Here is a 21,692-nt window from a genome sequence, read left to right on the forward strand (position 1 = left end):
GACTACTTGCATGCCAAACAGCATAAGCAGCAAGTGATAGACAGAGATAGGTGATCCCACAACCAACAGATCAGATCTAAACTCTGCAGTCCTGCCACATACAGTCATGAATGGTGGTGGACAATTAAACAACTCAGTGGAGGAGGAGGCTCCACAAATAACCCCATCTTCATTGATGGAGGAGTCCAGAACATCAGTGCAAAAGATAAGGCTGAAGCATTTGCTACAAGCTTCAACCAGAAGTGCCGAGTGGATGATCCATCTCGGCCTCCTCCGGAGGTCCCCAGGCATCCCAGATGCCAGTCTTCAGCCAATTCAATTCACTCCACGTGATATCAAGAAACGGCTGAAGGCACTGGATAATGCAAAGGCTATGAGCCCTGATAATATTCCGGCAATAGTACTGAAGACTTGTGCTCCAGAACTTGCCACATCCCTACAGCTACAACATGGCACCTGCCTGGCTATGTAGAAAATTTCCCAGGCATGTCCTGTACACAAAAAGCAGGACAAATCTAAGCCAGCCAATTACCGCCCCATCAGTCTACTCTCAATCATCAGTAAAGTAATGGAAAGGGTCATCAACAGAGCTATCAAGTGGCACTTGCTTAGCAATAACCTGCTCACTGATGCCCAGTTTGGGTTCCGCCAGGACCACTCAGCTCCTGACCTCATTACAGCCCTGGTTCAAACATGGACAAAAAAGCTGAACTCCCGAGGTGAGGTGAGAGTGACTGCCCTTGACGTCAAGGCCGCATTTGACCAAGTGTGGCATCAAGGAGCCCTAGCAAAACTGAAGTCAATGGGAATCAGGGGGAAAATTCTCGGCTGGTTGGAGTCATACTGAGCACAAAGGAAGATGGTTTTGGTTGTTGGAGGTCAGTCATCTCAGCTCAAGGACATCACTGTGGGAGTTCCTCAGGATGGTGTCCTCGGCCCAACCATCTTCAGCTGCTTCATCGATGACCTTCCTTCCATCATGAGGTCAGAAGTGGGGATGTTTGCTGATGATTGTACAATGTTCAGCACCATTCGCAACTCATCAGATACTGAAGCACTCCATGTCCAATTGCAGCAAGACCTGGACAATATCCAGGCTTGGGCTCATAAGTTGCAATTAACATTCACACCACACAGGCATCAGGCAATGACCATCTCCAACAAGAGGGAATCCAAACATTGCCCCTTGACATTCAATGGCATTACCATCACCGAATCCCCCACTATCAACACCCTGGGGGCTTACCATTGACCAGAAACTGAACTGGACTAGCCATATAAATACTAAGGTAAAAGCAAAAAACTGCAGATGCTGGAAATCCAAAACAAAAATAAAAATACCTGGAGAAACTCAGCAGGTCTGACAGCATCTATGGAGAGGAACATAGTTAATGTTTCGAGTCCGTATGACTCTTCAACAGTTCTTTCCTATTTTTCCTTAGTTCTGTTGAAGAGACATACGGACTCGAAATGTTAACTGTGTTCCTCTCCGCAGATGCTGTCAGACCTGCTGAGTTTTTCCAGGTATTTTTATTTTTGTTTTAGCCATATAAATACAGTGGCTACAAGAGCAGGTCAGAGGCTAGGAATCCTGTGATGAGTAACTCACTTTCTGACTACCCAAAGCCTGTCCACCATCTACAAGGCACAAGTCAGGAGTGTGATGGAATACTCCCACTTGCCTGGATGAGTGCAGCTCCCACAATACTCAAGAAGATTGACTCCATCCAGGACAAAGCAGCCCGCTTGTTTGGCACCACATCCACAAACACTCACTCCCTGCACCACCAACGCATTGTAGCAGCAGTGTGTACCATCTGCAAGATGCACTGCAGGAATTCACCAAGGCTCCTTAGACAGCAGCTTCCAAACCCACGACCACTACAACCTAGAAAGGCAAGGGCAGCAGACACATGGGAACACCACCACCTGGACGTTCCCCTCAAAGTCACTCATCATCCTGACTTGGAAATATATTGTCGTTCCTTCACTGTCACTGGGTCAAAATCCTTCCTAACAGCACTGTGGGTGTACTTACACCACATGGACTGCAGCATTTCAAGAAGGCAGCTCACCACCACCTCCTCAAGGGCAACTAGGGATGGGCAATAAATGCTGGGCCAGCCAGTGAAGTCCACATTCTGTGAATGAATAAAAAAAAGATTGGAAAGAGTATAAAGAGCAGCAAAAAAGGGCAAAGATTAACAAGAAGAGAAATACTAGAGTATGAGAGAAAGCTAGCTAGTAATATAAAGATGGATAGAAAGAGTATTTCAGTATTCTAATTAGAAAAGAGTTAACAAAGTGATCGTTGGTCCTGCAGAGACTGCGTCTGAGTAATTGATAATGGAAAGTAGGGAGATGGCGCTCAAATTAAACAGCTATTTTGCTTCAGTCTTCACTATGAAGGACACAAGTAACATCCCAGAAAGAGCTGTAAATCAGGAAATGGAAGGGAGGAAGGAACTCAGGGAAAATTACAATCACCAGGGAAGTGGTATTAAGCAAATTGTTGGGGCTGAGGGCTGACAAATCCCCAGGCCCAGACGGACTTTGCCCTAAGGTCTTGAAATAAGTGGCTAGTGAGGTAACTAATGCACTGCTTTTAATTTTCCAAAATTCCCTAGTTTCAGGGAAGGTTCCATTAGATTGGAAAATAGCAAATATAATTCCTTTATTCAAAAAGGGAGAGAGAGACAGAAAGCAGCAAACTACAGGCCAGTTAGCCTAACATCTGTCATAGGGAAAATATTAGAAGTGTTATGACACAGCAGTTGGTAAAGGCTGAGTTGTTTAATCCCCAAGGGGAAACTTGAACAACCGTCAGAACCTATATTTTCAATTGGTATGTTTGCAATGCAGCTCTGAATTCAGGAATAAGACCATCAAGAGGTTTTTTTAATATAAAACTAACTTCAACATTTATTGATTTAACAACTAATTAAACACATACATATATCTACAAATTACCACCATAATAACTTTTAAACAAATCCCAAAATTAATCACTCCCAGGTAAGTCTTCACCAAGGCAACAACAACCCATAGGGCAGAATTTTGCCCTCGGCATGCAGGCTCGGTGGGGGTGGGCGGACGCGGCCGGGAAGCCGACCTGAAACATGTCCCCTCATGTAACTCTGTCACATGAGCAGGGACATACTATTAATGAAAAGTTAAAGTTTTTATTCTTATTTGCTTTAAATGCAAAGTCCGCTTGGCGTTGATGTGACATGTGAGAAGGTGCCACATCAAAGGTTATTGCAGAAAATAAAAGCTCATGGTCTAGGGGGTAACATATTGGCATGGATAGCTAACAGAAAGCAGAGAGTTGGGATAAATGGGTCTTTTTCTGGTTGGCAGGGTGTGACAAGTGATGTGCCACAGGGATCAGCGCTGGGGCCTCAACTTTTTACAATTTATATAAATGAACTAGATGAAGGGACCGAAGGAATGGCTACTTAATTTGCTAATGACACAAAGTTAGGTAGGAAAATAAATTGTGAAGAGGATGTAAGGAGGCTATAAAGTGACATAGATAAATTGTGAGTGGGCAAAGACCTGGCAAATATAGTGTGGGCAAATGTGAAATCATTCATTTTGGCAGGAAGAATAAAAAGGAAGCCTATTATCTAAACGGTGAGAGATTTAGGAGCTCTGAAATTCAGAGGGACCTGGGTGTCCTAGTGCATGAATCACAAAAGGTTTGTATGCATTCCAATAAAAGGGTAGTGAGTCTTTGGAACTCTCTTCCTCAAAAAGCAGTGGAAGCTGGGTCTTTGAGTATCTTTAAGGCAGAGCTAGACAGATTCTTGATTAACAAGGGAGTGAAAGGTTATCGGGGGTAGGCAGGCATGTGGGATTGAGGTTACATTCAGGTCAGCCATGATCTTAATGAATGGCGGAGCAGGCTCGAGGGGCCGAGTGGCCTACTCCTTCTCCTAATTCGTATGTTCATATATATGTTCGTATATATGTTCTCAGCTGTGGTGGAGTTCTCACCTTTGACATATTTTGCCATTAGCCCAGCCATTTTCTCCAACCCTACACCCCCGCATATGATTGTGTTCACACCTCAGTCGGTGTTGCGTTAATCCCCGTGGAATGTCACCCTTTCTCCGAGGCTGCCTTCTCTCACTTCCCCCCTCACTGCACTGGCGCCCTAGCCTTGAGATTGCCTTTTCCCCCTTCTCCATTTTCACTGCTGCCCTTGCCCTGGCACCACAAGCCAGCCACAAAGAAGCTGCTGAGGAGATTTGCCTGTGCCCCCGCCCCCCGAATCTGTGGAGCCACTGGGATCATCACAAGCGCTGGGCAAAGTTGTGTGCACTCACCTCTGAGTTCCTCTGGAAGTTGAGGACACCAGGTGCACACCTTTTAAAGGCAGTTGTAAATCACGCCGTTACAAAATCCTGCCGACGTGGGATTTAAATTTGACATGGAGAGATGGTTCTGGCGTCTGGCCACAATAATTAGATGCTAATTTATTGCAATTAAGTTCCTGACATTCAATGGCAGGAAACGTGGCCCACCATTGAAGGTGGAGGGGGAGGGAGGGAGCGGGGAGAAGACAATCGCGTCCTGGATTTACATTATTGAGAAATGGGCCTCCTTGTGAGATTCTATGATCTCACCACTGAGCACACCCGCCACAAACAGGGGGTGGAAAATCCCGGCCTCAGCCTCTTTCAAGGCAGGCCTGCAGTTTCTTAGAGGAGTTGAAGTGAAGGTCTTGTAAAACAGAAGATCCTCTTTAAGCTGCGAGGCTTCTCCTAGTTGAATTTCCAGGAAGCCGGTTCTCAAGTGAACTTGGAGTTGGAACAGATAGGGGGATGTTCTTCTCCCACGTTCAAGGTATTGTTGTTTATCATCTTGGCTGCTTAGATGAGTTGCAGCTGGTTCAATGGCATTGTGATGGAATTCTGTCTGCAGAACAGCTTCTGCTGTTTTCAAACACTGTCTCCTGCCAACACAATCTGGGGTCGATATCCACCTGTAATTGCACAAAAATCTAATGATGTCACTGCTGGACCCTGCAGCCTGGAACTCCGGAGTTGCAGAAGGGGGAAGAATGGGGACAGGCAATATAGCCTAACACTCACAGCAACCTATAATCCACTTTAACTACTGGGATTATAGTGAAACAGAGTTTAGAAACACTGACCAACATGACTGCAGTAAAATATACCACAAGGAAAGGATTTTAGTTTCCCATCTGCAGATCCTTCCCATCGAGCCCCCTGTAAAAGGAGTTCCCAAAATCCATCACTGTCAGTCCAGGGTAATTTACAACATTATCTCCTCCTGCTGCCAGGGCCAGTCATGACCGTTCATGAGCCCCGCTACATGTTGAGCCCTAGAAAGGTGGCAGCCATTAACCTGGGCCTCCCATCAGCACACAACTGCACATGTATGGTGTTGGCAGCCCCAAAGGCAGCCATTTTTAAAAGCAAACAGAATGTAAGGCTGTCTCATCATGTGACCTTTTTCAAGTCTGAAGTCCAAATAAGGTGGGTGATTAGGTCAATTATAAATCCTGTGTTGTGGCTTTTGAGAGTTTGAGACAGCCATTGTCTTTGATTCTGAATGACCCATTCATTTTGAAATCACGGTTTTGAATTATTTTCTGGAAAGGGCATTGAGTCAATGTCAGTCTGGAAGGTTTCTTTTGCTCCCCCTTGAGACGGGGCGTGGTTTCAACCCAGGTGATCCTCAGGCGGCCATCTTTTTGCAACCATTTGTGGTCAGTTTAACAATATAAAAATGAGCTTGGAGCTCATAGTATACTGGGACATGACAATATACTTCAGTCAAAATTCACTGGTGATGAAGAGGGTGAATATTCTGTTCACTAGCAGGGACAGCTGTCACACTGACTGTTCGATCCTGGTTGGTCATGAGTTTCTTCAATGCTGACTCACTAGACCCATTCAGGTGAGTGGTAAGTATTCATTCACACTCTTCACTTCAGCCTGGCAGATGGTAGAAGGGTTTTCTAGGATGATCATAAAGTGAAGCATTGGTCAGTGTGTAAAGCCCCCTATACTTCCTCCTGTACCCCCTAGTCCATCAAAGCTTCTGTTCAATGGTGACCCTCAGGTTGGGGCAGTTTTTGCCTTCCTGTTGCTGCCAAAAACTATAGAAGATTGAAATTTTCCGTGTATTATTCTAGTAAACAGACTGCCTTGCACTGTCACTTGTAATCCAGATATTCTGGTATCTTGTCCCTGACTGGCCACAAAAAAGTCTATGAGCAGCAAGCAGCATTCAAAAAGGAAATAACTCTCCATTCGGATTAGAATTTAGTCAGTAATTAACCATATTCATGAACTGAAAAGTGGAGGGCATTCAACAGTTGATGCCACTTGCAGGGTTCAAAGGGAATGGTTTGCTTTACCATATTGTTTTTCGAGGTAGCATAGAGGTGTTCCGGGGGACACTCTTTCACAATGTTATGGCTTCAAAAGTCAAAAGTCAGTACACCATAACCTTTCCAGTCCAGAATGTTTGGGACCAAGTCATTTCTGGATTTTGGAATTCTCTGCATTATAGAATGACTTTAGAATGCCTAACCACACATGTGTGAACCGGAAAACATTGTAGACATAAATATTTACCTGGAGAATTGGCGGCAGCCTTCCCTCTCACAACTTGATGGTTTGTGCCATGGTGATCAGCTCTGTGTTACACGTCTCCTGGTGTGACCTAGGAGCCTCACTCTGACCTGGCAGTCTCTGCCGCATCTGCTGCAGAGGGAGACAGTGGGGCTGAGGAGGTGCACGATTCTCCGGTTCTCTTTTCTCTGGGCCCTCTCCTTGGCTAGATGAGCTTTTCATTTCTGCTCGCCTCTTCCAATGCCCCTCCGAACAGTCAGCCTCCAGAGGTCATGGCCGTCAGCGACTGTCTCCCAATGATCAGTGTCAATGTCCACCATCTTTATATCTCGCTTGCAGGTGTCCTTGTAGTAGAAGCATTTACACACAGGAGGTCGTGACCTGTTCACCATACAGAAGATATTTGGGTATGTGGCTGTGGTCCATCCGATGAACGTGGCTGAGCCAGTGCAAACATCAATGGCTTAGCAACGAGTGTATGCTGACAGAATTGGCATGCTCCAGAACCCCTGAGTTGGTGACCTTCTCCTGCTAAGAGATACTGATAATACCTGAAGTATAAAACAATCATAAAACATTAATAAAAATTGTTTTACTTATCCAAATACTGTATCTTTCATGTTTGTACTCCCAAAGCAGTGTACTAAAGTGATTCTGTTAGTTGCTTGGGTTTACTCAAACATTTTACCAGATAAATGGTGCTTCTGAGCAATCAGTTTCCAGACTGGAGTGGTTACAGTGTACTTTCAAAGATACAAAAACAAAAATACCTGGAAAAACTCAGCAGGTCTGACAGCATCTGCGGAGAGGAACACAGTTAACGTTTCGAGTCCGTATGACTCTTCACCAGAACTAAGGAAAAAATAGAAAAGAGGTGAAATATAAGCTGGTTTAAGGTGGGGTGGGACAGGTAGGGCTGGATAGAGGGCCAGTGATAGGTGGAGATAACCAAAAGATGTCATAGACAAAAGGACAAAGAGGTGTTGACGGTGGTGATATTAGCTAAGAAATGTGCTAATGGTGACATTAAGGGTAGAAAGCAGGACGAGCAAGGTTCAGATAACCTTAGTGGGAGTGGGGTGAGGGGAAGGGATCGAAATAGGCTGAAAGGTAGAGATAAAACAATGGATGGAAAAACATTTTAAAATAATTGAAATAGGTGGGAAAAGAAAAATATATCTAAATTATAGGAGAAAGGGGAATTGGAAAGGGGGTGGGGATGGAGGAGATAGTTCATGATTTAAAGTTGTTGAACTCAATATTCAGTCCAGAAGGCTGTAAAGTGCCTAGTCAGAAGGTGAGGTGCTGTTCCTCCAGTTTGCGTTGAGCTTCACTGTTACTTTTAAAGATAGTTCATCTAATTAACATCAACATCAGGTGTAATATTAAGATCCCAATCTCACTGACAAATCTCTCCAACATACTTTGAATTGTTCTACTTGTTCCTTCCATCAAGTTTGACATATGTGGGTGGAATGGGATGTTGAGTTTTTTTCTCTAACTCTAAGAGCCCATTTCATTCATTTATTTGAACCACAAGTGGTTTGCACTAGACACACCCAGCAGCTTGCCTGGAATGTATAACTTGATCCTACCTGTTGTCAAGCTGTCTATATTGTGTAATTTGATCCTGTCATTTTCAAACAGGCTTCAAAGTTATGCTGTATCATTCAATAAACCTATTGCCTTATTTACACGGAAGTAATTTCCTTCTCTAACATTCCCACCTACTGTGATCAAAAGCCTGCGAGAGCACAGTTTCAATCAATTCTACCTAGATTAGCTGTCTTTGTACTTCATGAGAATGATGTAAAGTTATCTATATTTTTACAGCACCAGAGACACAGTCAGACTGGGTCATGGTGGTGGCAGATTCCCTGAACAAAATTAGCGAACCTGTCTTGTTTATCTTTAATCCATTTACATTAATTACTTTTGCCTGCCCTTTCCCGAGCTGTGGTTTATAATGCTGCTGGAATCCGGAACTGAAACTGAAATTATTTCACTTCATACTGGGCACCGATTTACTTAGAGCACAGGTGATCCGAGATGGAAGATGATCTTTCCTGTGCTGTTTGCCATGATCTGTATAAAGATCCTGTCTTAATCGACTGTGATCACAGCTTCTGTCGATCCTGTATAACGCGGTACTGGGAGAAAGCTGACACTACCTCCTGTCCTGTCTGTCGAAAGGAGTCTTCCACCAGGACTTTGAGACTTAACCGCACCCTCTCCAACATCGTGGAGACATTTATAAAAAGTGATCAGGGTGATAAAAGTCAGCAGGAGTGCAGCCTTCACAAGGAGAAGCTGAAAGTTTTCTGTAAAACTGACAATCAGCCCATCTGTCTGATTTGTCAGATTTCAAAGAATCATCAAAACCACAAAGTGTTGCCAGTGGAAGAAGCTACTGAAGAGTTTAAGGTGAGGAGATACCGTGTAAAATAAAATACAGAAACAGATAACAGAATCCTGAACAGGGAATATTGATAGATTTGGGTTTGAGTGTCTCTCAATTCTTAAGACAATTTTATATTCTTCAAGAACAACCCAGGCCGAGGGAGATTTGAGTGGAAATCACTGCCACCTTTGGGAGGGTCTGTCCTTTCAATGGGACATACGAATTAGGAGCAGGAGTAGGCCACTCGGCTCCTCGAGCCTGGGACAGCTCATATCCAGGGATGATAATGGAGGAGACTGGGACATACGGGTGTGCGGCATGATTCAGTGACTACGTCAGGTTGTTGATTGACTTGTCAGTGTGACAGCTCACCTAACTTGGGCACAAGACGCCAGATGTTAGTGTGAAGGGGGTTTTGACTGAATTTGGTGTGACTTCGTTGTGTCCAGCACAGAGGTGAATGTGGGGAGGTCTGCCCGTTTCCGATTCTTCTGCTTTTCTGAGTGGCTTGCAGGGCTATTTCAGAGGTTGGTCAAGAATCAGCAACATTATCGTGGGTCTGGAGACACATGTAGGCCAGGCTAGGTAAGAATGGAAGATTTCCTTCCCTAAAGGACATTAATAAGTGAACCAGATGGTTTTTTTTTAGGACAATGTGATATTTCATGACCCCCAGTACTGAGTTACCTTTTTATTCCAGATCTAGACAATTGAGTGAATTTAAACTCCCCCGCTCTTGTGGTGGGGTTTGGATTCAGGACCATTAGTCCCAGCCTCTGGATTTACTGACCCATGAGCATAATCACTATGCTTTCACGAGGCAGCATTTATTGCCCATCCCAATTTCCCTAAGGTGGCGATGGGTCTTGTTGAACCACTGTAGCCACATTCCTTCAGAGTTTTGGAGTGGCTGGGCCTACTCAAAAGGCAATTACAAGTCATCAGTGGGACGGAAGCCATGTATAGAATGGAAAGGGCAGTAGTTTTATTGGTACCAGCTTTGTAAACAGTACTCAAAGTCTCAAACTGCCATGATGGTGTGTAAGCTGAATTTCTCTGGATCGTTAGCCCCGCAATGTAACCGCTACTCTAACTTAGGTAGAAGGTAATAAGATTTCAGAGGGAAAGGCCGAGAGAACAACTGCATAAAGAAGCAGTTTTCAGGTCACAGGGAGACTCTAGATGATTGTTCACTCAAGAAGTTGGTTAGCCATTTGTGTCTTCAGGACAATAACGCGTGCAGGATGATGAGCTGTCCACCTGCAACAAGAGGAGTAAATATTGAGGAATGTTAGAAGGGATACTGATAGGGACTGGTAGGGTCCAAGTGGCAGTGCATGTAGGGGTAAATGACGTAGTGAGTAATCTTGTAGGAGCCTTGAAAGTTGCATTAGGATTGATTCAAAATTCAAAGGCAGAAGTTGCAAAATAATGTTCTTATTGTAAGGATGTGTGTTGTCTCATGACGGGGTCTGGAGGCTTGAATGGTTAAACAATAACTGTTTATAAATAACACGTAATTATTTCCATATGTACAGGGTGCAATCCAGTATTGGTGCTATCTTCATGCCGACTTCTACCAGGCTCAATACTACACCCTACTACTCCCATGTGACTCTCTACATCATAATGTGGGCAGCACTGTTCCCCCAGTCCCACATTAACCCTTACAGTCCCTCATACCTGGAAGTTCCCCTTCAAGCCACACATCATCCTGACTTGGAAAAATATCGCCGTTCCTTCACTGTCGCTGGGTCAAAATCCTGGAACTCCCTCCCTAGCAGCACAGTGTGTACCTGCACCACATGGACTACAGCGGTTCAAGAAGGCACTTCACCACCACCTCCTCAAGGGCAATTAGACATGGACAATAAATGCTGGCCAAGCCAGCGATGCCCACATCCCATGAATAAATTAAAGAAAAACTACAGGGTACAATCCAGTGTTGGTGCAATCTTCATGCCAACTTCTACCAGGCTCAATACTATACTCTACCCTGCTCTGAAGAAGAGCCATTCAGACTCGAAACGATAACTCTGTCTTTCTCTCCACAGATGCTGGCAGACCTCCTAAGTTTTTCCAGCACTTTTTGTTTTTGTCTTTGTTAAAGCAAAACTACAGTTCTGTGGTATGTTCCCAGTATTTGGAGAGAGTTTATCAAAAAAAAGGGTAGTAGTGGGCAGTCGACGCAAATCAAAGCTACCTTCAGAGAAACTGGAAACTATCCAGAATGAAAATGAGCTTTTACCCAAGGGATGGGCTAGACTTAAACAAGACAAGGACAAAGAGGTATCTGAGGTACCAAGTCAATAATAGAAAATAATTGAAATTAGACAGGGGAAAGACAAGGGAAGCAGGATCCTAAATGAGACAGACTGCAGGGTAGAAGGTAGACATAATATAGCCGGAAACACAGATATCCAGAGAGATACAGGAACTGGAGACCAGGAATAGGCAGGCACAGTGGGAGCTGGTACATGTGATCTAAAGTCAGAGTTGGTAAAGGTAACACATGCTTCTTGGCCTAGTGATTCTATGAAGCCATGAGAGTCAATGCTCATCTTGACCTGGTGTTTATTAGAGACCCAGAAAATACTCATGACATGGGAGTTATGCTTTATCACTAGAGCAGAGTACAGTCAGGTTTAATGTGATCTTCGTGACATAGACGTCAGTAGCCAGGAGCATGACTTTAGATCGGATCAAATGGGGAAACAGTAGCATAATGGTAATGTCTCTGGATGGTAACCCAGAGGCCCAGGCTTATACTCTGGCACATGGCAGCTGGTGGAATTTAAATTCAATTAGTAATCCTAGAATTTAAAAAGTAGTTTCAGTAATGATGAGCTTGAATCTATCAACAATTGTAAAAACCCATCTGGTTCACTAATGTCCTTTAGGGAAGGAAATCTGCCATCCTTACCTAGCCTGGCCTACATCTGGAGTACTGTGTGCAGTTGTGGTCTCCACATTTAAGAAAGGATATACTTATACTGGAGACGGTGCAGCGAAGGTTCACTAGATTTGTCCCTGGTTGTCCTATGATGAGAGGCTGAGTAAACTGGGCTTATATTCTCTAGCGTTTAGAAGAATGAGAGGTGACCTCATTGAAACATATAAGATTCTGAAGGGGCTTGATAGGGTGGATGTTGAGAGATTGTTTCCCCTGGCTGGGGAGGAGGATCAGCAGGTGCACACCCCTGGGCCATCCACCAAGATGGCTCCAAGAGTGTCCGGCCCATCCGAATCCCCTTTTCCTGTGACCTCAGCAGCTCCAGCTCCACAGCGTGAGGTGGGTGCCACTGCCACACAGCAGGACCCTGAAAGTAGGCTGGGGCCCTCCAGGTCTCAGCCCTCCAGAGAACGCCCGTCAAGACCATCACAGACAGGGTGTAGCAGTCAGCAGGCTGCCTCCGCCTCCACTGAGGATGTCCGGGGAGCACCAAGTCATAGCAGCAGGGTTAAGAGGATATAATTGCACAACCTGGGCATGGGAGTTAATTATTTGTACATAACGTTCACTATTGTTAATGAACTCCCAAGAATGTCTCCCCTATGGTTCCTTGTTCTGATGAGCAGTGTTCGTGTCACTCAGACGTGAAACCTTTCTCCACAAGGTAAAGGCAGGTGTCTCAGTCCAGGGCCTCTTCCCTGTGTTCTGTGCAGCCTTCAGACCACAGTGATGGCCCAGCTTCACACTCATTGGACACTTTACTTATGCCTGCACCTCAATGACGCTGATCATTGCTGCCAGGATGTCGTGAGCAGGCGTCACAGAGTTCCGTCATTCTCTGTGTGCTCTCAGCACCTTTAAGGTGGGGCTGGCCTCCATCTCATCAGTATCTGTGACCAGTGACGCTGTGCTCCTGAAGGGCTCAGGTGCTGAAGGCAGACAAAGGATTAGATGCTTTTAAAGTTCCACGGCTGCGTCTCCATGTCATGACCCTGATCACAGAGCGCAAGCGAGCTGCCCTCGGCCAGATAGGAGTCAGACAGTCTCCGAGGCAATGTAAAGATCTATAGAGTGTCCGCACTGCATGTCATCATCATTCTCCTGGATTCGAGCGACTATTAGGGCCTCCACTGTGTCTCCATGACAGAAGCCTTATCATAGAGGGTATTTGTGATGCCATCAGCCAGAGTCAATCGTTTACAGATGCAATGTGAGGATCTATGGTGTCTCCTCACTGCATGTCGTCATCATCCTCTACAAATCTAGCAGCTCTGAGGGCCTCTCGAGCACACCTGCCTCACCTGGCCAGTGTGAGAGCCTCATCACCATCATCGTCGCCTTCAAGGTCTTCTTCATCCTCATCCCTGTGGATGCCAACTTTATCGGGGGAGACATGCAACTCCTTCATCTCCTCCTCAGCCAGCTCCTATCCCTGTTGCAGTGCCAGGCTGTGAAGGGCATAGCAGGCTATGACGATGTGTGACACTCTCTGTGGATTATATTGCAGGGCTCCACCAGACCAGTCCAGGCACTGGAACCTCATTTTCAGCATCCCGATGGTTTGCTCCACCAAGTTATAAGTTGCAGCATGAGCCTCGTTATAGCGTCGCTCTGCTGCAGTCTGAGGCCGCCGCACGGGTGTCATCAGCCACGGCCTCTGAACCCGAGGAGCCACTCTGCAGCTTCTGTGGATCATGGAAGACGTCAGTTTCTGTGACCGACTGACAATGTAAGAGTCGTGCACACTCCCTGGAAACCGTGCGCACACCTGCAGGATGTGTTTGTGGTGGTCGCACACCAGCTGCACATTCAGCGAATGGAATCCCTTGCTGTTGATGCAGTTGACCGTGTGTTGTGACGGAGACCTGAGCGTCATGTGAGTGTAGTCAATGGCACCCTGCACCTATGGGAAACCTGAGATCTGGGCAAATCCAATTGCTCTTGAATCCTGGCTCTCCTGGTCCCAGGTGAAAATGCACAAAGCTGTGTGCCCATGCAAAGGTGGTATCCGTGACCTCATGGGTGCATTTGTGGTTGGAGGCTTGTGATATTCCACAGAGGTCACCTGTGGAGCCCTGAAAGGATACACTGGCATAAAAATTGAGCGCCGCTGTCACTTTGACGGGCACTGGCAGTGGATGCCCTCCATATCCATGTGGCACCAAATACTTTAGTAGCTGGCAGATGTAATCAACCAGTTATCTAGACATGCACAACCTTTGGTGACACTGGTTCTTGGTCATCTGCAGGACCCTGTAGAGTTTATGGACCCTGGGTCTAGCTTGGTCCTGACCAGCGATGGCTCTCCGCGACTCATCGGTGGCGTATGTGGGACCCCCAGATGCCCTTCCTTCCTGAGGGTTCTGCTTCTACCTCTGTACAGCCAGGCCTCAGTTGCTGTCTTCTCTGTCTTCTTCAATCCCTGTACACCACGAGGTATACAGCTAGGAACCGGGCTTCATGCTCCTGATGTACTCCTCCTGCAGGATGAAAGAGAGAGAGAGAGAGAAAGTGGGTTAGCTTGGGTGTTCTAAGAACCTCTCTTGGTTAAGTCTAAAGGCCCCTTAACACATCCCAGAGAGTGCTGGCCACCACTTGGATGGCAAGAGATTAGTGTGCTGCATGGCTGCCCGAAACCGCACACAACTCTGCCCCACACCACCTGACCGATTGGCAGCAGCTTTGCCCATTGGACTGCATACTGTGCTCTCAGCTCAGGCGCAGGCATTCTCCTAACCCGCACTGCAAGGCTGCACTGTTAGCTTGAACCCTGGGGGAGACTGGTCCAAACCGGGATGTTGACATTGCAAGGGGCTGTGAGTGCCTCCACCAGTGACTGCTCCATGGTCAGCTTTAGCAAGGAGATGGTACAACTTGCCCAGTCATCCCACTGTTCTCCAGTGCAGTTTGCAGTCTGTGCCCGAGGGGTGAAAAGCTCTGGAGCACTTGGTGGCGCTTTCATGCCTCTGCATTGCTTGAGTGGGCAGATAAGCTAGGGACCTGACTCCATGCATGTTAATGTGGCTGCGTCTGAACTGTCTCAGCTGCAAGGTTTCCCTAATGCTTGGCTGATTCCCTAACCCCACCTACCATCCCACACCTGCTTGTGCACTACCTTCAACTGCAGGGCAGCCCTTGAGCCCCCCCTCCCCCACCCCCCCACAATGCATCTCAACCTTTAAGTCCGACAGGCAACCCTTGTGAGCGCTCTGCAACGATATTGTGCACTCACCACCGAGTTCCCCTCAAAGTGCAGCCTGCCAAGTGTACGCCTTACGTATGTTGTTGTGGGCAGGCTTTATAATGATTTATAACAATGAGGTTCCCAACGTCTGATGGCAGGAAATGCAGCCCGCCGTTGATGGGCTGAGCGGATGATCACAACGTTGTGAAACCGAATTTTGGCCTTCTCGCCATATTGTCCGCTCATGCCACCGAGTACACCCGACGCCAGTGGGCACGGAAAATTACTCCCATCAAGACAGTTGACCATACCATCCTCCTCCAAAGCCTGTTCACTGTCATCCAGCTGGGTGGGACTGCCCTGCCCTGGTTCTGTTCTTATCTAATTGTAGTCAGAGAATCACTTACTGGCTTCTCTTCCTGTTTCACATCATGACTTCTAGTGCATTCCCTCAATGATCTATCCTTGGCCCCTCTCCTATTTCTAAGTTACATGCTGCCCCACAGTGACATTATCTAAAAGCATAAGTTAGTTTTCACATGTACACCGATGACACCCAGCTCTACCTCACCACCACTTACTTCCCTTGATTCCTCCTTGCTAAATAACCAGGCTGCTTATCCGACATCCAGCCCTGGATGAGCAGAAATTTCCTCAAATTAAATATTGGGAAGACCAAAGCCATTGTTTTCAGAACCCGCTCCAAACTCTGTTTCCTAGCAACTGGTTCTATCCCTTTCAATAGCAACAGTCTGAGATTAAGACATTCTGTTCGCAACTTTGATGCCACATTTCATTCCAAGATGAGATTCCAACCTCATATTCATGCCATCAGTGAGACCACCTATTTCTACCTCCATATCCTTGCCCAACGTCTCCCCTGTCTCAGCTCATCTGCTGGTGAAACCCCCATTGTCTAGACTTGATTATTCCAATGCATTTCTGGTCTCCTACATTCTACCCTCTGTAAACTTGATCCTGTGTTTTAACTCACGGCAAGTTCCCTTCCCCTATCACCCTTGTGCTCACTCTCCTATATTGGCTCCCAGTCAAGCAACCCCTTGATGTTAAAGTTATCATCCTTGTTTTCAAATCTCTCATGGCCTTGCTCCTTCCTATCTTTGTAATTTCCTCCAGCCCAAAACCCTCCCGAGACATCTGCACTCCTCTAATTCTGGTCTCTTTCATGCAGCCCCAATTTTAAATGTTCCACCTTTAGTGGCCATGCCTTCAGCTGCCTAGGCCCAAGCTCTGCAATAACTCCCTCACCTCTTCACTTTGCTTGCATCCTTTAAGGAATTCTGAAAAACCTCTCTTTTTGACTAATCTTTTAGTCATTTGACTTAATATCTCCTGGTGTAGATTGGTGTCAAAATGCTCCTGTAAAGCACCTTGATACGTTTCAGTACATTAAAGGTGCCATATAAATTTAAGTTGTTGTTGTGAATCAACATGGTAAACCTAAGAGTTTTTAATTCAGCCAACAAGGTAGGAACATGATGAATATTTCACATGTGACACATGTAATGCTTTGAGATATGAGTCACTAAATAAATATTTTATTATAAAAGTGAACAGCTCCTGTGGTAATTGCACATTAATGTCGTGGCATCTACATCATGGGTGTTTCTTGTTAAGAAGCAAATGCAGAACAAAGGTTGGAAAGCAGAGTAAGTACAGTAATCAAGTTTATTTCTGACTAGCATTTTACATCAACTTAAAATAATAAAAATCGAAGTCTTGATATTAACTTCATATCGTAAACAAAACATTGACGATTTCAATGGAAATGAAAACTCAGGTGGTGCCTATAGTGAGTGGGCAGCTAATCCCTAATGCCAGTTTTACACAAGACAGCAAGCTGAAAATCTATCTCAGAAACTGCCGAATGTCAAGCAAATGATGACCCATAAAGGTCTGAGCGCTCTCAGAATTTTAATTTTAACTGAATAGTGTTTAATTTTGGGGCATTTATTTCCAAAACGTGTACAAATTAGTTGATATTTTTTGTTCAGGAGGAACTGCGAAACTTACTGAAGCTAGTCCAGGACAGGAAGAAGGAATGGAACACTGTAAAAAGTGATTATCAGAATACATTAGCCCACATTCAGGTATCTTTGATGTTAATCTGTTCTACCTTTTGTGCAGATTTGTAGAATTGCATTGTGCAGTATTCTGGTCTCTATGTTATAAAAGATACATAAAGAGGCAGAGGGGACAAAGATAATACAGGAACTAAGGAGGTTATACCTATCGGGAAAGATTGAACAGGCTGTGGGTCTTGTCTCAAGAAGAGTGAAGGCTGAGGGGTGATCTGATAGAAGTCTTTAAAATTATGAAAAGATATGATAGGGGAGACATAGAGGAGAAGGGGACTACTGAAGGGGAGTCTAAAACTCGATACACAATGATGACCAATAAATCCATAAAGGGAATTCAACAACTCGATCCTCAGTTAGAGCTCGCTTTACTGAATAAATTATCATATGGTATTCGATCATCTGTTGTATAAAAACATAGATTAACTAAATTTCACTACATTAGAGAATAATTTTCACCTTATTCAAAAACTCATGTATACATCTCAATTATGTGGATTGAGAATTAACTAGATTGGGCATGTTTCTCTCTGTAATATTCTGATATGAACAGAACAGCTCAAGCTGAACGACCTTTTAAAAATCATTTGATTTTTTTCAATCTCACTATTATTTTCCAAAGGACCAAAGTGTAAAGACAGAGAAGCAGGTTACAGCCGAATTTGAAAAACTTCACCAGTTTCTCCATGAGGAAGAGAGGATTGTGTTGGGAGATCTGAACCTGGAGAAAGAGAAAAAGAGTCAGGAGATGAAGGAGAGGATTGAGAAGATAACGGAGGAAATCTCATCCCTTTTAGTCACTGTTCGGGATATTGAACAAGAGCTGAGTGAACAGGACAACATCCAGTTTTTAATGGTGCCTGTTTATTTCTTTTTCTGCTGTTCTTACACGGTCTGGCTGATGTGATTCCATACCCACGGCATTTGGTTGAGTCTTAACTGGCCTCTGAAATGGTCCGGCAAGCTACTTAGTTGTATTCAAGGCTGCGGTCTCCACTAACTTCTCAAGGGTAATCAGGGATGGGCAATAAATGCTGGCCCTGCTAGCAATGCCCACAGCCTGAAAACGAATAAACAAATGAGTATTAGACACCATTGTTGGCTAAGACAATATTACTGTTATAGCTGTAGCCAGTTAGTGATAATGAAAACATTATAAACAAAAAATTCATTCTAATAATTTAACATTCTTTAGGATTTTACCATTAGACTGTAGCTCTCTGAGTTGTGTTGTGCCGTAAGATCGAGTCATTTGTAAAACACAGGATCACTGAATTGTTACAGCACAGAAGAAAGCCATTCAGCCCAGTGTGTCTGTACTGGCTCTCTGAAGGAGCAATTCACTTAGTGCCATTCTCCTGCCCTCTACCCTTGGACCTGCACAATCTTCCTTTTCAGGTAAAATAATCCAATTCCCTTTCACGAACATACGAATTAAGAGCAGGAATAGGCTATTCGCCCCCTCGAGCCTGCTCCGCCATTCAGTAAGATCTGACCTGAATGTAACCTCAATCCCACATTCCGGCCTACATGAATTACAGAAGACTTCTCAGGATATGGAATAAAACTGAGTAAATAGAGTTAAGATACAGATCAGTCATAACAACTGAATGGCAGAACAAGTTCAAAGGGCTAAATGGCCTACTCTTGATCCTATGTTCCTATCTAGATATCAATGAATGGGGCTTGGCACACGTATGCAAGCATTCATGCATCATGCTCTTTCTCCAGTCAATTTGAACTAGTCCAGTTCTCAAAGAACTATTAGTCAGCTAAATTAATGGCTTGCATAGTACTTCTCCAATTTTCTATGGCATTCAAGGTGAAATGTTATAAGATCCAGCAACTGGGGAGGTGTTAGTGTAGTGCTGTTGTCACTGGACTGATAATCCAGGATAATGGGGACCCGGGTTCAAATCCCACTAGGGCAGATGGTGGAATTAAAAGTCAAATGATGACCATTGTCATAAAAACCCATCCATTTCACAAATGTCCCTTAGGGAAAGAAATCTGTCATTCTTACCTGGTCTGGTATACATGGTCTATATCCAGACCCACAGCAATGTGGTTGACTCTTTCAATGCCCTCTGAACAAGGGCAATTAGGGATGGGCAATAAATGCTGGCCTAGCCATGATGCCCACATCCCATGAGCAAATTTAAAAAAAACCTGATCAATCTTCAGTGCCTCAAACCAAGCTAAGGCCATTTATGCATTTACACTTAAGGATTCAATAAAGCATTTGTACCTACCACTGTATCCTCTTCAATAGTGAAAATGAACACAAAATATATACTCAATCCTAACCACTATGCTAAATCTTTCAAAGGACCTATGTGGCTTTTCTGGCCTCTAACAGAACTTTACCATGGGAATGCCACCTGATCAGTTGTTTTTTTCCAATGCATTTTTGGCATTCAATTGTGGCTTTAGTTAACTTCAGTAGTATCCGATACCTATACAATCTTGCCATTGTTTTATACTTTGTGAAATATTTATTTTTGAGGCTTCTTTTCTTATGTACCTTCATTAAGTCATTTAGTTTACAACTTAGTATGAACTCTCCTATTTATGAAAAGGACATAAGATTTCCTGTCTATATGGGCAGAATTTCACATCCCCTGGGCAGGTGCGCACCTGACCCAACTGAGCATAAAATAGCGCGCGATGGCGTCGGGCAAGCGTCCCAACGCCATTGTGCCCTTGCACGATATTTCGGTTGGCGGGCACGCGCGAGAGTTGGCAGCATGCCCACAGATGATTAAGAGGCCTAGTAAGGCCAATAATGTATTAATTAAGTGAGATTTTTCACTGCCCGACCAATGTTACAATTGGCAGGTGCGCAAATTGGCCAGACGGCCTTTGGATTTTTGAGGTAACCTCATCAATGGGCGGGACGAGGTTTCCAACATTAATATTTTTAAAATCCTTTAACAGAATTTTTATAATCTATACGTTCATGTGAGGGAGTCTGATGAGTGGACATTTTTTCCCAGCATTTCCAACTCTTTATTTCATGGTTTAAAATTCTTCAGCTCCCTGAGGCAGCTCTCTGTGCGCTCCCCCACGCCCGCGCAGACTTCAGCGCTCGCCCTCCTCCCGCCCCCACCCTGGAAGCACTGAGCTTTTCAACATGCATCGGGGGCTGATCACAGGCGGTGGCCCAGTTCCCAGCCGCTCCCAGGCCCACCCTGCCACGCCCACCCAATGACCCGCAAACCCTGCCCTATATGTAAATAACTTTATTTCTCTTACCTACTACTTATTTCCATCAACCAGCACATCCCGACCTCCATTCCTGAAACTCCTCTTTATAGCTGAAAATCGAGCCCATTCTTACAGCAGGTACCAAGTTGTCTGCAGCAGTAATTTTCACAGCTAAATGAAATCTGATAATATGATGGCTGTTGATATGAATTGAGGGGTTGTTAGGACATGGAATGTTCCACCAGAAACAGTGGCAGGAATAATATCCATCATACATTTCAGATCCGAAATTAAAAACATAGAGTATGGGAAATAGGACGACGCGGATAGTCCTGCCTGAGAGCTGTGCCATTACATTGATGGGCCGAATGGCTTCCTTCTGTGCTGTAAAACTCTATGGTTCCCACATGGAAATCAGATAACATCCCAGGAGTACTGCTACTGATTAAATCCATGGCTTCCCAACATGCTGAGTAAGGATGAAATTCTTGCCTGCACCCACAACTATCTTTTCCCCACCATCCTATCTATTGAGTAAGGTAACACACCCTAATTTCTGACCAGTTATCATTGTTTCATAATGTACATGGTGTTTTCATTTTAGGTGTTATGGTTGTGCTTCAAATAGGATAAATGAAGTGATTGACAAAATGGCTGGGGTCCAGAGAAACCTCTATATACCAAGAGGAGTTGGCTTTACTTGACCCAAGTCTTGAGCCTTGCAAAATATTTATTAGTTTGGGAAGCCTAAGGAGGTCACAGCCTTGGTGCTGAGATTCTATAGCAGAGGTCATTGCCTGATTCATTCCTGCATGCGATAACACAAATGAAGAAAGGACATTAATTGAAAAGCAGAATACATTGTTCTTTCTGAGGGAAACATTGAAAATAGGAGCAGGAGTAGGTTATTCAATCCTTTGAGTCTGCTCCGCCATTCAATATAATCATACGCCATGCTCCTGCTCTCTCCCCATACCCCTTGACACCTTTAGAGTCCAGAAATCTATCTATTTCCTTCTTAAATATTGTAAGTGGCTTGGCCTCCACAGCCTTCTGTGGTAGCGAATTCCACAGGTTCACCACACTCTTGAGTGAAGAGGTTTCTCCTCATCTCAGTCCTAAATGTTCTGCCACATATCCTGAGATTGTGACCCCTTGTTCTAGACCTCCCAGCCAGAGGAAACATCATCCCTGTATCCAGTCTGTCCAGCTCTGTCAGAATTTTATACATTTCAAT

At 44.8% G+C, this 21,692-nt stretch overlaps 1 protein-coding gene across 1 annotated transcript in view; it reads left to right on the plus strand.

Moving 5' to 3' along the window:
* The first annotated feature begins 8,463 nt into the window (after positions 1 to 8,463).
* Positions 8,464 to 21,692, plus strand: part of LOC144695497 (uncharacterized) — an 80,178-nt gene continuing 66,949 nt past the window's right edge. The window contains exons 1-3 of the mRNA XM_078566374.1: positions 8,464 to 9,035; positions 17,165 to 17,260; positions 17,871 to 18,104. Coding sequence (XP_078422500.1) covers positions 8,661 to 9,035; positions 17,165 to 17,260; positions 17,871 to 18,104 — 705 coding nt within the window. The 5' untranslated portion in view covers positions 8,464 to 8,660. The remainder of the gene's footprint in view (positions 9,036 to 17,164; positions 17,261 to 17,870; positions 18,105 to 21,692) is intronic.

The sequence above is a fragment of the Cetorhinus maximus genome, chromosome 21 (assembly GCF_964194155.1).
Source record: "Cetorhinus maximus chromosome 21, sCetMax3.hap1.1, whole genome shotgun sequence".
In the NCBI taxonomy this organism is placed as follows: domain Eukaryota; kingdom Metazoa; phylum Chordata; class Chondrichthyes; order Lamniformes; family Cetorhinidae; genus Cetorhinus; species Cetorhinus maximus.